Below are 17,429 nucleotides of genomic sequence, written 5' to 3' on the forward strand. Positions count from 1 at the left end.
ATTTCCCAGAAGAAAGTGATAACAAAGGAGAAAAACAATCTCTCAGACTGATATCACAGAATATAAAAACAATAAGGGTTACAATAAAATAACACCAAGATATAAACAGAGAAATCATATTTGCAGAAATCATAGAGGTAGCTGAGTCATAATTTCCGCTTGTGAAACTCAACAACGAGAGCTTCATTCAACATATTACTGCAGAGTATCTCTAAAACCCAGTCAGTAAATGCAAGTTGATTTATTCAGGTAGCATGCTGAATAGTTAACAAGAGCCTGAGAAATGAAACATATCAAGACTAATAAGGGTGCTTTTAGCAATAATGGAGTCAAACTGAACACAAGTATAAAATACAAAAACATTGAGACAAATGGCAACTGTCATGCTGGAAGATTAATAGCAGTTATCTGCAAACCGTCAGTGTATTTTTGCAGAAAAATATACAGCTTCAATAGTATTCACTCATGGCTTTATAGGGCTTAGATAGGTCCCAGTCTAGACCATGAGTGGTCCACATATAATGTTATCAACGATTTTACTTTTGAGTGAACATCCTCAGGATCACAAGTAGTCTGACTAGTTCCCATGGAAACTCTTATTGAGGCCAAGTTAGTAAATTTAGAAGCTTTCATGTCATCTATGTGATGCAATCAGCAGCATGTTCTACATGTGCCCAAAAAGAGACAAGAACACTCTGACATTAAAATCTTATGTCACAAATGTGCAGCCCCAGATCTCTTTAAAAAAAGGAACAATGCTGATGTGTGTTTATCTCTTTGAATTGATCCCTCTTCAGTCTTTTGTGACGGCTTGTAACAGTCATAGCTCCCTACAGTACTGTTTATGATACTCTATTATATTACCGTACTCACAAATCTGGTGAGAGAAGTGCAGGAAAAAGCCCAGGGCTATAAAAACAGCCTTAACAAGCAGCTAAATCTAGGGACATTCCTATAATGTAAATATAATTTCTTCTTTTTGTCTGTTATAACTCCAGATGAGTCAGCAGTCTGTTCAGCAACAGAATAAAAAACAAAAACTATACAAAAGTGTGTTGTGTAGTTATATATATATATATATATTTTTTTGATAAATACGCTTATTCGCATTCTTGTGGAGAGTCAGATGAGAAGATCTATACCACTCTCATATCTGTTCATTAAATATGAAGCTACTGCTTGCACCCAGCCAGCTTAGCTTAGCATAAAGACTGGAAACAGGGGAAAACTCTGTCCGAAGTGTAACAAAATCCGCCTACCGGCACCTCTAAAGTTCGCTAATCGCTCACTAACATGTTATATCTTGTTTGTTTAATCTGTACAAAAAACAAAGTGTAAATATGACTATTGTTGATATGTACCGAAGTTACTCCTCTCTGAGCAGTAACTTTCTTAAGTCTCTGCTGGTTACTTGGCAACTGCTCCTGCCCAAAAAACTAGCACATAACCCCCTGTAAAATAATGTTGTATTTGTAATTGTAGTTTTTATGCTTTGGTTTTTATATGGATTAAAGAAACGAGATATAACGTGATGATTGGTGAGCTGTAAAGGTGCTGGTAGGCAAAGGCTGGGTGTTTCCCCTTGCTAACTGTCTCCTGGCTTCAGCTTCATATTTAGCGTACAAACACTACAGAGAGAGAGACCGATCTTCTCATCTAATTCTCCACAAGAAAGCGCATTTCCCAAAATGTTGAACGCTTGCTTTAAGGTTAGAGATAGGGGCTAGAGAGGGAATTTTGTAACTGAGGATCCTCACAAGTATAGAAATACAAACATGTGTGTGCATGTGTATTTTGAGGTACCTTGGCAGCAAGGCATCTGACAGCCTCCTTCCTCTGTGCTGTACTATCACTTGTTCCTGCAACAGCACTCAGGTTGGGCTGGGAATCAGCTGGTTGTTTGGAGGCTCCTTTTCCCTGCTTATCCCCACCTGAACAGAGCACAAAGCAACAACAACAAACGCAAAGCTGCCAGTTACACTCGTTAGATGAAGTCTCTGGTGTAAGCACAGGAATGCTAGGAGTGAAGTCTATGAAGAAACACAATTAAACTGCTGCAATTAATTAGTGCATCTGTAAGCAAGACTGGGAACTAAGACATTAAGCAAAACCACCTTAGATGGCAGCAAGAGTGTTTGTTTCAAAGAGTGCAGAATGATAAGTCTGGATTCCTGCACACCTCATGCTATACCCTCTGTTAAATTTAAATCAAAATGACAACATACAGGACAGATATCAATGAATAATACAATGATGCTGAAAAATGAATGGCAGTGTATTCTTTTTGAACACTAGTTTAGTTTTGCTTTTGCTGTACTGCTTTGTCCTCAGCCTGTCATCTTAAGCTTATTGCACTACAGGAAAAGGCTGAAAGGTGATATCAAAAAAATATCTGTTTGTGGCAATTCTTATTCTTAGTACTCCAGGTGTGTCATGTTATATTCGAAAAACAAAAATCACCAGCATGTCGCAGCATGCAACATGCATTTATAGTGTAATGTGCAAAACCTGGTTGTATGAGTGGTTGTTTTCTTTTTTTCCCCCAGACAAAAGAACAGTTCCAGTGCCACTCATGAAAAGAAAAAAACAACAATCTCTGTCTCCTTACACAACTGCAATCAGCAGAGAAACCTCAGGGGAGAACTTGAAAGAAGAGTGCCCCAGTTACCAACTCCTTCTTCCCAAAAAAATATTTCTTCCAGTATCTTACAAGAATCTGACTTTACTGGAGCACATTGGAGAATGTATGAATTCAACTTCTAGCATTCTACTGTGTTCTTACACTAATGCTTTGAGATACACACAAAAACAAATTACACTGCTATGAATAAAGATAGGAGTCTTACATTTAGGAGAGGAACTGGGGCTGTGAGGGATGCTGGGACCTCCCTGTGGCGTGCGCATGCCATGACAGCTGAGTGTCACCAGCCGCCAGATGATAGCAGTCTTGCCGGATCCTGCGTTACCCACAATGACAGCACCACGTCCCTCACAGCTGCTCGTTTTTCTCAGGACCTCCTCCAGACGTGTGAAGAGCCAATCCCGTCCAACAAAAGGTGTTTCTGCAGTGATGCCGGGGACTTCAAACAGCAGCGGTTTTAGCATGATGTCAGCTTGTTTGAATGGCACCAATCTCCCTGGACGGAGTGAGAGAAAAGAGTTAACGCTATATAAGAATGGATAACTATATGTAATTTAAGCAGTGACATTGAGGAAGTGCACACATGTACCACACAGGTCTGCAGAAGTTTCTGCACCATGCTATATTAACACACTGATTTCACCCCAAGGTTAAGCCACAAAATACCTTTGGAGTCATCATTTGTGCGTCCAGCTGTGTTGTGTTTACGGACGGAGCCCCTGTGTCCAGCAGCCCTTTGGTTTTCCAGATAACTCAAATCCTCTAGTCGAGTGGAGCTGGTTGCTATGAAGAGAGAACGGGTGGGGAATGGACTGAGGGTGTGAGAGAGATGCAGGAAATGTGCAAAATACACATGCATACCACACAAGTGTCAAATTCATCGCTCGAGTCAATTATTGTATCCATGGAGACATGAGACATAAACAGTTGTTGCTCTCAATGATAAACACTCAATGCCCTTGAGGAGAGATGAGAGAGGAAAAGAAAAGAAAACAACTCATCTCACGTCCTGTAGTCTCAAGCTAACATGAGTCTGAAATGACCAAATGTTTCATACTGTCTCACACGTCAGGACACCAAATTTGTGATAATTTGTGGAAACGCATCGCCAGCTGTAATGCAAAAATGCATCAGCTGTCAATGACAGGATTACACACATTCTTCTAATGACCAAATATGCCACAGAAAAGCCAACATGATAAATGAAATAAAGAACATGTCGTACAGAAGGGCAAGAAACAAAAATGTTGTTAACTCCCACATTCGCCTATCCATCCACCCACTCACACTACAGAGTTTACAGGTCAGTCAGGCTTACTTTCTGCAGTTGTCTTTCTCAAGACGTTTAGGAGAGTCTTTAGTCCAGGCTATTGTGAAAAATAAAGAAATATGCTTTGTGTAATGAGATCATCTTAAATTTTGTCTTCTGCAAAATTAAGAATCTATTTCTGCCTTTGCAGCATATCATTAGGCAGCAAAACACAGAGTGACAAAAAATAGGAAGTGCTGTACACTGAAATGCAATCCAATACAACAGACCTGCAATAAATACAATTTCATATTTGTGATACATTACAAATTTGTAATGTTGTTGACACTGTGTCAGAGAGGTGTTGATTCAACTCTATTGTCATTTTTGAGCCTGTAGTTTTTGTATTTGATTGCACTGTATTGTAAAGTGTGTTTTGTGGACAAAATATTTTTTTATATCTTTTGGACAGAATACGTTGTAGACAAAATATTACAAACATATTTCTAAATATTGCAGCTCAGGTACTACATAAATACACAACAAACCGTCTAAATACAGTCCATAAACCATTTAACACATAACAAGTGAAGTATAGTAGTCTCAGAAAAACTGAAGTAAGGCTGAATTTGTTTCGGGGCTATCTAATTGCATTGCATTACATCTTACTTGCATCAATTTTGTTGTTGTTGTTTTTATTTTATTTAATCATCGCCAAGGTTTATCTGGGAGACAGAACAGAGATGGATATAAAATGCAACAAAAAATACGTATGATTCAAACCCCAGAAACTAACTAACATGTCAGAATGCCTGTGAAAGTTAAATTTTTCTGTACTAAATGTAGTTTAATTTATAAGCATACCTCCTCAGATTGAGGCTCCTAGAGTGAAATGCCAAAAAAAGGTTAATTCTAGTTTAGTTGTAGGCTGTTCGTAGTTCTCTTTCTCTCTGTTAATGAAGGGGAATCTAATCCAAGTGGTTTACGAATCCAGGTGTGGCAGAGAGCCAGCTAACTAGATTACAGTCAGAATCAGAAGTGTCTATGCTTATTGGGACCTCTTGGGTTGTAATGATATTGGTTTTATGCATATTTAGGTTTGCTCTTATTTATATTATTTGGTTTGTGTAAGGAAGGATACATCTACATTTAGGTGATTTAATAGTAATAGCATTAGTATTAAAATATTAATATGGTGTAGTCCCTCATTCGTCCAGGAGTGTTCTATCGTAGAAAAGGTTTCAGTCGTAGTCATCTGGACACTGTTTTCGGAATAAAGACATTTCGGCTCCCATCTGGAAGTCATTCTCAATTGTGAAAAAATGGCACAGGAACTAGAAATTTAAGCTACTCTGTGTTACATAAGCCCTAGGAATCTAAGGATTCTACCTGAGTATCTGTTAATAGCTAGTTTCAGGTGAAACTAGCTATTAACTAGCTAAAATATTAATACTAATAAAATATAGTATTCCTGCCAAAAAAGACTCAAGTTGCATGGAAAACTAAGTCTGACAGAATAAAAATTGTTATTTAAGACTTTGTTTTCAATGGCAAGTCACAGACTGGTCCATTTCATCCATTCATTGCTGTCATATAAAAAAAATCCTCTGTAAAATCTGAAAATCTGGCATTACTGCTGCCTCTAATCCCTTCAGAGTGGGATAAAAAAAAGGGCCTGAATCACGTTGCACTCATCTATAAAATATTGTAGATAGACCAGTCAAACAGGCAGTAGAATAGAAAGTGCAAACCCTGGACAGATGATGAGCTCACATAACTATAATCATGTACTATACATGTTAAATGCAGTCATTGGTAATCTCAGAGCATCTGAGGGAGCTGCATTGCATCTCTGAGCTGTTAGGGGTTTAAAGCTTTAAAGCAGAAATTACGGTCACAGTCTGAAGATGCCGGCCAGCATCCTTCGTCATGACAAATCACCAAATCAGTCTACACTCAAGACGTGAGCCACACAACATGAAATGTGTTTGTGGCATTTCATATTTACTACATGTGTAATACTGGACCATCACTCCCTCTTCTTTATTTAGACCAGAGAGAAAGATACACTGAACTAGCATTCGATCTAGCATCCCTGCATGTGTCCATCATGGTGCAGCATCAGAGTGAGAGTGTTGTTGAAAGCTACTGAGGCCATATTATAATTTACAGGGCTGTCAAGAGCACATGGAACCTGCTCTGTGGGGTACCCAGTGGACAGTGAGGGACTCCCTGATGCAAGACAAATCAATCACAGCGTGAACACTGCAATTATGATAAAAGAAAATAGGGAAATCAGGGACGAGCAAATAATAAACCCTGGAACACTGAGAACATGAAATCCCTTTCAACAGGTACAAGAGGGCTTTTAGGACTGGGGACATGGAGAAAGGTACCGTAATTGTCAAGCAAGAGCTGAAGTGGAGAAGAGAGGTTTGAAGTAAACATCCACAGTGAGAGGATGAAGAACACTCTGCAGCAAAACAGTGTGAAGGAGGTGTGGAGTGGGATGAGAAAGACTGCTGGCTAAAGACAGCCAGGCAAAATGGCTGAGTGGACCGAGGATGGAGTTAAAGAGTTAAAACACGGGACACCAGGACAGCTCATCCCTCCACTCTTGACAGTCCAGCCTGATGGGACCACCTATCCAACACTCACTGCCTACCTTTATGCTCCCTGCTGAGGACAGTGTGGTTGATTACCCTACAACCCCAGATGATCCTTCATCACTTTAAAAGGTCAACTCTGCAGCCCTGGCCCAAGCCCCCAGCATCCCTGAAAGCATCCATCCCAGTACACTAGCAATCCATCTAGCACTGATTCTACAGGACCTTTTCAACCTTGAAGGAAAAGTTTGACATTTTGTGAAATACCCATATTCGCTTTCTGGCGGAGAGTTAGATAAAAAGATCAATACCACTCTTATACCTGTCCATTAAACATAACGCTACAGCCAGCACCGGGTTAGCTTAGCTTAGCCGAAAGACTGGAAACAGGTGGAAATAGCTGGCCTGGCTCTGTCCAAAAGGTAACAAAACTGCCTACCGGGACCTCTAATATACACTAATATACAGGTTATATCTTGTTTGTTTAATCCGTCCGAAATGTAAAAACAACAATTAATCATTGTGCGGAGGGTTATGTGCTAGACTATTTCTTGGCTGGGATCAGCACGTAACCCACTGTACAACAGTGAACTGCCGTTTTTACACTTGAGTTTTTGTACGGATTGAACAAACAAGATACAAAGAGATAATTGGTGAGCTTAAGAGGGACTGGCAGCTGGGTTATGTTGCCCTTTAACAGAGCCAGACTAGCTGTTTCCCCGTTTCCAGTGTCTTGGATGAGCTAAGTTCACCATTGTCTCGCTGTATACTTGATGCACAGATATAAGAGTGATATCAATGTTCTCATCTCAACGCTCCTCCAGGAAGCAAATAAGCACATTCCTTTAACTTGAATTTGAAGATGTTCCCTCCGCTGCAGAAAACCTCTAGCATTGTCTCGTTATCGAAAACGGGAGTCTCCAGTGCCCATACAGGCCAGTGGCACTGACCACTCACATAATAAAGACCTTTAAGAGGCTGCTACTACAGCATCTTAGACCCATAGCAAAAGACTTCTTGCACTCTCACTAATTGAAATACCAGGAAAACAAACTGAAAACATGGACAACACAAAACATCATATCTGTAGTTGCTGCAGCTACTGCACATCTTCAGCCTCTGACTTGTTCACAAAACTGAATGCTTTAGGCACTCTTTCTGCCGACAGCCATCATATTGTACAATGCTTCTTGCCAAAAATGACCCCAGTCTCAGCCCACTAGGGGGGTGATGAAGCTGGTAACTTGTATTGACTCTGCAAACTGTCTTTGACTACCTTTTTTCTGTGCTTGCAACAATCAGCATTTATCTCAGGAAACTTGAGAACATGAGCTACTTCCATCGATTCTATCAATTCTGATTGTGAGGATGTTAATGAGAACAGACAGTGAGGAACATGAACATTACACATGGTCACATAAGGTGATGGAGCATCCATCTATTCTAGACTCTTAAATTATGCATTAACTAATTGCAAAATTAAGCCTGAACATCTGCAATTCTATATATATTAAAGGGACAGTTCACCCCAAAAATCAAAAATACATATTTTTCCTCTTACTTGTAGTGCTTTTAATTTTTGAATTGGAGATATCGGCCGCGGATATTTCTGCTTTTTTTTAATATAATGGAACTATATGGCACTCAGCTTGTGGTCTACAGACCTTGTTGTGAGCAGTTTCATGTAGGAACTATCAGTAGAAAGAAAAAAGTCCCTATATGAAACTGCTCACAACAAATCTGTGGATTATCTTAAGTAACCAGGTCATGATTTCTGGAAACAGACAATGCTGTTGAGTTTTTCAAATGTAGTTTTTTGGCTCTTTGAGCACAACAAGCCGAGTGCCATATAGTTCCATTATATTCCAGAAAGGCAGACATCTCTATGGCCGATATCTCCAAAACTCAGCAACTCACACCAAGACAATCTAGATGGATAAACTACAGGTAAGAATAAAAATGTGTATTTTTGATTTTGGGGTGAACTGTCCCTTTAATACATATGGAATGTATTAATGTACATAAGATATGTTAAAATTTAAAGTACTGGATCATATGTTTATAAAACCTCCATTCAGTTTATTCTGATCTGCAGCCTGTTTTTCCTTATTGTAACCTGACAATATTGCTGCTATAACAACAAAATTTTATATCTTGGAATAATTCAAGTTTAATTTTATGTCTTGTTTCTTAATGTATATCGTAATATACTGTACATGGTTACTCTATCTTTCATGAATGTGGAGTAAAATTCTAGCGGCAACAGTACTATGTGGCTCGCTTCATCTTTATTCTGAATTTCATCAAGAGTGCCTAAATGAAAGGACCAGCTGACAGAAGAAACTGGCAGGCGTTACTGTGAATCCACTCCTCAGGGAATCTCTTATTTTGCTCCCACCACAAATGAACTGACATCTAAGGGAAGAAAAGGAGCCTTGTGCACTAGCAAAGATCGTGACTGGAGAGGGAGGGGGGTATTTTTATGACAACTGGAGGCCTCCCCGGACATTTAACTGGTACTGCTCACTGTGTGTATCCAGCCTCGGTGGTAAGTAGAGCACTAACACATGGTGCTATAACGTTTCGTTCTGCATCACAGAGATCTTGCAAATTATGCTCTCTCTGTATCCGATGAATAGATGATGAAAATATCAAATCAACAATCAATTCAATCAGTTTGTCATTCAGTCAATACTTATTAGTCCGTTAAGTAATCACCCAGGTCACAGCTGTCACATTCATACTCTTATTAAGTTACTTCATCTACGAAATAATGGGAGCTTTAGCAACTCACTCACTAATTAACATATTATGTCTTGTTTGTTTAATCCGTACAAAAAAACTGGAGTTGTAAAAACGACATGTTGTGGTTTTTACAGGGGTTATGTGTGGGACTATTTCTTGGCTGGGAGCAGTGACTTCCCGGAGTCTCCGCTGATTGACTGGCAACCTCGAGGTGACAGCAAGACTCCAGGAAATATAACGTGTTAATTAGTGAGCTTTAAAAGGTGCTGGTTGGCGGATTTTGTTACCTTTGGACAGGGCCAGGCTAGCGGTTTCCCCCTGTTTCCAGTCTTTATGCTAAGCTTAGCTAATGGGCAGCAGCTTCATATTGAATGGACAGACATGAGAGTGGTATTGATTTTCCCATCAAAGTTTTGGCAAGAAAGTGAATTAGCATATTTCCCAAAATGTCAAACTATTCCTTTAATCACAGAATAACACATGAACATATAAGAAAAGGTAAACGTACCTGCCACAGAATTTGGACGGGGCATCACAAGGGAGGAAGTGGTGTGTACGTGGTGCTGTGGGAGGGGTCTTTTCGGAGCTGGTGGAGTCCTGGGCTCCATGATTTCAGTCCTAGGTAAGGCCTCATCTGGTTGGGTGGTTAGATTGTCCCTGGATGGCCCAGGATGACGGTCCTCGCTTGCATGGCCCGTTGCACCGGCACCGCCCCCCAGGCCTTCATCCTTAGTCAGAACCTCACTAGAGGCGCTGCGCTCCTCATTCTCAGAGGAACTAGTGATGGTTGCTGAGCCGCACGAAGAAAATATGGGTTAGGTAAGGCAGCCAAAAAAAAAACAAAAAACTAAATGACACTTCTAAAGAAGAACATATGGCATGCAAATGCTTACTTGCATTTTCTTATCAGTTAAAATTGACTAAAGACCCAAAATGAAGCATTGCCTTCAATTTCAACCAATCACATTTACTCAATCAAAATAAAATACGCCTATTTTACTGTACTTGATGCACCCTTTGCACTTTTGAATTTAACTATAAATACAAACTCTATTTAGGGAGAAAAAAGTGTCCTATTTTAGGAGAATCAGACCCATAAGCAACAAAGACAGCAGTGTCCCAGTTTTGACAGGAGGGAGCTGAAGCCTTGAGGCTGAAGTGGCATAGGCGACGTAGAGAAACTTGCTGTGGGGTAGGGGTACACATCTGACAAGGACTTACAACTACGTGATGTTGCATCTAACTTCCTATCACCATTTAGGAAGGTGTGGCACTTTAGTGAGTCACACTGTTTGGGATTTCTGATAAAGGTAAGTGGTTCCACAGTTAAGTAACTTCTAGTTATGTATGACTAGGCTTCTGTTTTGGACATGCTTCAGCTAGTGTGAAAACCAATCTGAACTCATACAATGTGGATAGTCATCATTTGAAAACCTGGCCAGGATTTCCAACACAGAAGCAACTGTCACCTATGATTCCACTGTCCTTGCTCTCCAGGGTGGAGGTCGGGCTTTGAGAAGGAGGCCCAGGGCTGCTCCCGGTGATGGGTCCAGAAGCAGAACAAGGTGCAGGGTTGGGTACAGGGCAGGAGAGGGTCCCACTGGGGCTGGTGCTGGAGCTGCAGTTTGGTGAAGGTAAGGGTAAAGGCTGGCCTCCAGCACTGGTGCTCAGGGTGGAAGAGGGGCTCTCTGAACAGGGGGAGGCAGTGCTGCAGGTCAGAGTGGAGCTGGGACTCCCCTCCTGGGCAGAGGTGTCACACTGAAAAAGGGAGAGCAGAAGTTAAAGGTTAAAGTGACATACAGTTAAGATGTATAGAGACACAAGGAGAGACTCAACCTGATCAACTCTGTGCAAGGAGAAAGCGGAGAGAAAGAAAAGAAACACATGCGATATTCTTCTATTTTAAAAGTGTAGTAAATGAACAGTGTCATTTGCCACCCTTTTTAACAGTACTCCACTCTGCATGACAGTGTTTGCCTTCATGCACACTGTTTTGTGTGTTTGTGACTTAGTATGTTTGTGTGTGCGCGCAGATGGGAAATGAAAGGATAATTCCAGTTATTTTCATCCTGGCTGTCATTTTCCCAGTTTTTCATGATGACGGCTGGCTGTGTTCAAAATTAAATCACCAGCTGTAGACATATACAATTTACTGTAAAAGTCATGATACACACATTCTTCTGTTCTACACGGGGCTGATTTTACAAAAACATTTTTCACAGGTGCCAGGATGTATTTTAGGTATGTAAAATGCAATTTACTAAGCATCAGACTGCCTGAATGAGGGTACTAGTTAAAATTGCACATCTAATACTTTTAGATACTAATAATTACTGCTTTTTGGAGTTAGCACGGTGTGTGTTTTGGATAGCAACTTCATGTAAAGCTCTACAGCAAGACAAAATACAAAATGAGTAAGTCATCATGGTGGAATCTACAAAGAGCCAGGTTTTAAAAAAGCTGAGATTATTTTTCAACCAGTTATCACGGCTCTGTCTCAGCAGAATCACATCTATGGATAAATAGCCTTCTAAGTCCAGTTTTCAATAATAAAAAAATATATACATGGTGTATACACTACTTGTTATTATGAATACATCATGTATATATTTTCTTTAATTCATCTGCACAATATATTGCAACCTACTATAGTAGCCCTGCAATAAATCATATGTTTATGAGTCTTATTATGTAAAACATAATAAGCCTATCAGAGAGGTCTTGGTGTAGCCTCTGGTATTTTTTGAGGCTGTAGTTTGTGTTCTTGAGCTGTTTTCCATTATGTTATTGTTAAAGGAGGAAAACACCTCTTTTTTACATATATGTTAATTATAATTTAATGTATAGTATTAACCCTCGTCTCTTAAAATGGATTTTTTCACTGGTCTTTAAAAACCTTTTAAGTCGCTGCCAACATTTATATTTATTAATCTATGTGACCTTTTACCAATAAAGGCAGTGGTAACAGAGCCATGTGAAGTGTGCTTAAGACAAATCTTAAGACATTTTTGTTAATAAATGGACATGTTTTCTAAGAAAAAAAAGTTGTCTTTTTTTTTTTTTACATTCCTCATTCTTGTAGTTTGATCGCTTGCATTTCAGGTCTCTTCATTACTGATACAACATTTCTGCAACACAGAGACTGTAGGGAGACGAGGGTGAAACAGCTCACTGTTATTCCCTTTATACCAGAGCCTAATCTATCTTAGCCAGGACAACCCACATTCCTCATATGAGCCTCGCTATCTCTGTGAAACTGACTGAATCTGGAGCTCAGGTGGTGGAATGAGGCTGAGAAAATGGGCCAAGGCTGAGCAATACAAAGGCATAGAGATGTGCTTATTGTATGTGCTTATAGACATAATAACTCTCATACAAAGGGGTTAAAGTAATAGGGCATATAGTATAGAAATGGAGCCCTGAGAAAGCATAGCAACACAATTATTAATGTTTCAGAATATATATCGATCCATTTTTCCAAGAGGGATTTGAGTGGTTAAATCGCACACAGTATTTAACACAATGTTTCTTTGCACACAACTAATTTGAAATAACAATAACTAATCTATAGTAAGTCATATTTAAATGTTTAAAGAAGAAAGTACGATCCTGATGGAAATGAGGGCTAGAAAAAGAAGGTTGTTTCATGAACCATCCATTGCCTTTTTATATGACTTGACAGCAAAGGGCCAGTAATCAATATGCTGCCCTACCTTCTTTTCCCTCCTGTCCTCCATAAGAGAGCTAGCAGTGCCAGGCGTTGCTTCTCCCAATAAGAAGCATAGTCTGGTCATCAGTTCCTGGGTAGAAAGGGAGGAGCCCAGCTGGGGCTCCACGTGGAGGTCTGGAAGACACACACATTCAGAACACACGGATCAACAAGCAAATGGAAACACAGCAGACCAGATGAAACCGTCATCTAAACTGACGCTCTTGTTTCAGCTCAGCTCGCTCATAAGGTTCCCACCCAGCAGCATCGCTAGTGGACTGCGAGAAATGTATGCATCCACAGGTCAGCACAGCCCCAGCTGCCCTGATTATGAATGCACAGACAATGGCTTTCCAGTCCCTGGTTGAGGCAGCAGGAAAAGGTTGTGTGAGGTTGTGAGTTTGTGCACACACCTGCGATGGGGTTTTTGGTTAAGAGACGGGTTGTGAATTTCAATGAGCTTGGTGTCGACTCTGGAGCAGAAAGAAGGAGTGCTTTGGCTCTGCCTTCGTTGTTGCTCCTGGAGAGATTTGCTGACACGGGCCATGTGCTGCATTCATTTATCACTAAGGCTCCCTGATGCTTTGACCTCCAACCCCAGCTCCTACAAGGTCCACGCTCACCTCCGCAAAGTATGGCTTTAACACATCTCTTTAACCAGCTGAGCAATACATTCCTACACTTCTCACGCCTCACCTATGTACTGTTATCGGCTGAGTAACATGCACATTGAGTAGGCATATTAACAGGATGACAGGACATCATGGTTTACAGGAACAGCTCACTCCTCCTCACAAACATCTTTGCGTTTAGACATCACATTCACACTCCCTCTACTGATTCTTTCTCATTCTGTCTTGTTGGCTTGCTCTCCCCTTTTAAAAAGGTACTGCATTACATCGCTCTTACATTCAACCCAATTGTGTTCAAACAGTGAAGGATCAAGGTCAATTTTGAGAGGCAAGCCTGGTCATTTTTGTTCCATAAAGCGCTCCAGTTCTAGCCTTTGTCAATACTCTTTTCACTTCACAGCTTGAAAAGCTGCTGAAGACTTGGGTAGGAAGGCTGGGTGTGTGTTTGAGAGAGGGGGAGGAGAGAAAACTTTGCATTTAGTCAGCAGAGCACTGAGAGCCAATCTGGAGTAACATGAGGACACACTGAATGTCCAGTACTATTTATCAAACCACCTAGCAGTTGCCATTGGAAACGGGAAGCTGAGAGGTGCCTGGCAACCGGGATGTAAGATGCCTCATAAAATCTGTTTAGCCTAAGGATAGCCCTCTGGTCAAAAACACAAAGAAAGCTGGCTGAGATGTGGGTATTTACACCATTATTGTTTTAATCTAACCTTAACTGTACAAACAACATGCAGATAAGTCAGGGCAAAGACTCTGGAGAAACTGTAATAAAACAAATCCACTCTCAATAACACACCGAGGATTACACAGACATCACTGCCCCTACATCCATCTGAAAGGAAAAACTTAATGCAAAGCCTTTTAGATGTAATTAAAACAAAACCACACACACACACTTTCTCTTGTATTTCATCATTCATTCTCCCCTCACCTCTACCCCATTCATCCTCATTCAGCCTCCCTCATTAATACCTGGAAAAACAGACATGATGCTAAACACAAGCCCACACGCTCCTGTTCTCACCTCTGAGGTCTGTCTTGCCACGGCAGGAGGCAAAGACAAGAGGTTCTCTCGCACTGGAAGAGCCATCCACATACTCCAGCTTCCTTACCCGTCCTTTGGCCACAGCAACGAGGGAGAAAGGAGGGAGAGCAGCCAGGGTGGGAGGGAGGGATTGAGGGTGGAGATAAGGAGGGATATGAAAGAAAGTGAGAGAGAGAGAGAGAGAGAGAGAGAGAGAGAGAGAGAGAGAGAGAGAGAGAGAGAGAGAGATTAAGCCTTCCCAGATGAGATCTGTGGTGCAGAATTTGAATTGTGTCCCAGGAGTATAAAGCAGTATGTACAGAGTGCGGGTCATGCATGCAAACAGTATACTATTTGCTGTACCGTGGGCGTTTATCTATAATATATTAACATTGCTAATGTGTGTGTGTGTGTGTGTGATGGCAGGGACAGCAGTGCACTCATATTGATGTGTGTGGGTGTGTCTCATTTTATGCAACAACATCTGAGGGTTCTTGGAAGCGCAGATTCTTTAAGACTGGAGATCGTTCACAAGGATGAGATGTTTGCAAGCACTGAAATGTACTGAATTTTTATACTCAAGGTTATTCTGTGTTAGAATCATGCATGTGAATAGACTCAGAAATACTCTGTGGAGTCTAACGTACAGTTTGATATTTGAATTTGCATGACCACCAACGATATGAAGGCCATGACAGGATATATTTTTACTTGCTGTAATTTTCCTTGTCATGTTCGTTTAGTGTATTGGGGAAAAACAAGGCAGTGCTGCATGCAATGAAGTGTAACGGCACCTTTTTTTGAATGGCTGTACTTGCTGCAGGACACTGCCACCTAGTGCCTGTTTTAAGGTGAGCTCCTCTTCTGTTCAGCAGTTAAATTTTGAAATTAACAATATTTGCATATTCATAGATTGTGGCTTTTTTTTAACGAGGAGAAGAAGTAGATGTCATTTTTAACTAAGTGACTTTTTGGTCACTCTGAATTTCTTTGACAGTTGACTGCAGAGATCGACATGAAACATTGGAAGAAAGACAAGAGGAATCAAATGAGAGATGTACGGCATACATTTCAGACTGCTGGCCAGCTACTGCATCCAAATTCACAGCTATTTGTGTAGGCAAAAGTATCATGGCACGCTTGCATGGCAACATCTACTACCTACAGTACATGTGATGCATATGGTAATTAATAATAATCTCAAAATCGACCTACCTAATCGGGGTTCCTTGCCTTAAGTTATCTTGTTCAATCATTTACTCTGACAATCTGTCACATGGTTTTGGGCCCTGGGGCCACAGTCTGTATGCTCTTGTTTTTGCTGTCACAAGTATGGAACAGCTGAGCGCACAGAAGCTCTCTGCTAATCAAGGCAAACTCTAATGAAAGCATTCTGCTATTTTGGCAGCTATTCCCTAATGGACACCTTCTTGTCAATCTTAGTTGTTCATAATGAAACCATGCATTATTTTTTATTACTATAACTATTTTAATTTAACCTACCTGTGAACTTGATGCAGGACTGGGAGGGAACTATGTTGGCCTGGCGAGGGAGAAGAGGGGAGGACGGTAAAGAAATGGATGCACCCTTGGTCAGTCTCATCAGTTTTACTGGGCTTTCAGTGTAGCCGCTGTCATGGCCCTGGAAGTGTGTGGCACGCCCACCACTACCCCTCTGCAAGGTGCTGTGAGTGTACACCTCACCACCTATGCATGGAAAAGATGGGAATGTGTAGAGACAAGATGGAAAAGGGCAAGTGTTATGATCTAAGACACATAATTTAGAAAGCTTCAGCATAGTTAAAAAGGCAGAGTTGATTGAACACAACCGTACAGCAGATTTAACATATCGCAGCAAGAGCACTATAAAATATGTCTCACATAAGGCTGCGACAGAGCGAACATATCTTGTCTTGGAGGCATATTGCTGAATGAGGGTAATGGAAAGTTGGCAATGCCAGAACTTCTATTTAAAGGAATGGGATCACACTCAATAAAGAGGCTATACTTATTATATTTCAATTAAATATTTTAATCATTTTCATGTCCACTCTTATTGCAGCCATTAAGCCTCATCTTGTGTCTTCAAATAAACAGTATGCATGACAACTCACAAAGCCAGGTGATTACAGAGACCTCATTGCCACTTCTATTAGTTATACCAAATAGCAGTAGTTTTCCCTGTGGTATAATTCAGTCATTCACTTCCCCTACTTTAAATGAGTCTGTTTTTGCTGTTATCACCATGAGCACAACAGGGACTCACAGGTCCACTACCTAATATTACAAATTCATGATATGCTGTTGAGTAATTCCTAAAAGTGTAGAAGGATCATTGCCTTGAAACATTTCATGATAAGCTTTGGAGGAGATGTAATAACTCTCTGCAAATGATCAGAGCCATCCCAATGTACTGTAAACATACTATATCATTTTAATGAGTCTGACACAGTTCTCTATCTTCCTCTCTGTTCTTGCAACCCATAGCAGCAATTTTTTAAATATTAATTGGCAACATGGTTGCTCTAATACTGAGCTCCACTTATGTTTGTCTATCTCCACTGCGCAGTCTGAAATCTCCTCTGTGCTGCAGCAATTTGACAAGTTCTCCCTGTGAAAAATACAAACATCTTAGCTTAATTTCTGCAGCAAGATGTTCCTGTTGTTCAGCACACCTTTCAGTTCACATTTTGCTGACTAAACTACAAGAAGTTCAGTTTGTTTACAGCAGATACAGTACATTTATAATAAGTGCGCAGGTTCATCTCATTCAGTTGTAGCCCACTCACAAATTCTTGTGAAATTCAGTATGTTTTT

The 17,429-nt window shown here is 40.5% G+C and overlaps 1 protein-coding gene across 3 annotated transcripts in view; it reads right to left on the reverse strand.

Moving 5' to 3' along the window:
• LOC122879176 (protein TANC1-like) overlaps positions 1 to 17,429 on the reverse strand; it is a 35,216-nt gene that overhangs the window by 16,369 nt on the left and 1,418 nt on the right. For all 3 annotated transcript variants that reach the window (XM_044202980.1, XM_044203001.1, XM_044202992.1), the window contains 8 exons: positions 16,116 to 16,319; positions 14,613 to 14,705; positions 12,955 to 13,085; positions 10,711 to 10,999; positions 9,750 to 10,031; positions 3,308 to 3,424; positions 2,847 to 3,137; positions 1,804 to 1,931 (listed from right to left, as the gene is read on the reverse strand). In XM_044202980.1, the coding sequence (XP_044058915.1) occupies positions 1,804 to 1,931; positions 2,847 to 3,137; positions 3,308 to 3,424; positions 9,750 to 10,031; positions 10,711 to 10,999; positions 12,955 to 13,085; positions 14,613 to 14,705; positions 16,116 to 16,319 (1,535 nt within the window). The remainder of the gene's footprint in view (positions 1 to 1,803; positions 1,932 to 2,846; positions 3,138 to 3,307; positions 3,425 to 9,749; positions 10,032 to 10,710; positions 11,000 to 12,954; positions 13,086 to 14,612; positions 14,706 to 16,115; positions 16,320 to 17,429) is intronic.

Source organism: Siniperca chuatsi, linkage group LG1 (assembly GCF_020085105.1).
Source record: "Siniperca chuatsi isolate FFG_IHB_CAS linkage group LG1, ASM2008510v1, whole genome shotgun sequence".
Classification (NCBI taxonomy): domain Eukaryota; kingdom Metazoa; phylum Chordata; class Actinopteri; order Centrarchiformes; family Sinipercidae; genus Siniperca; species Siniperca chuatsi.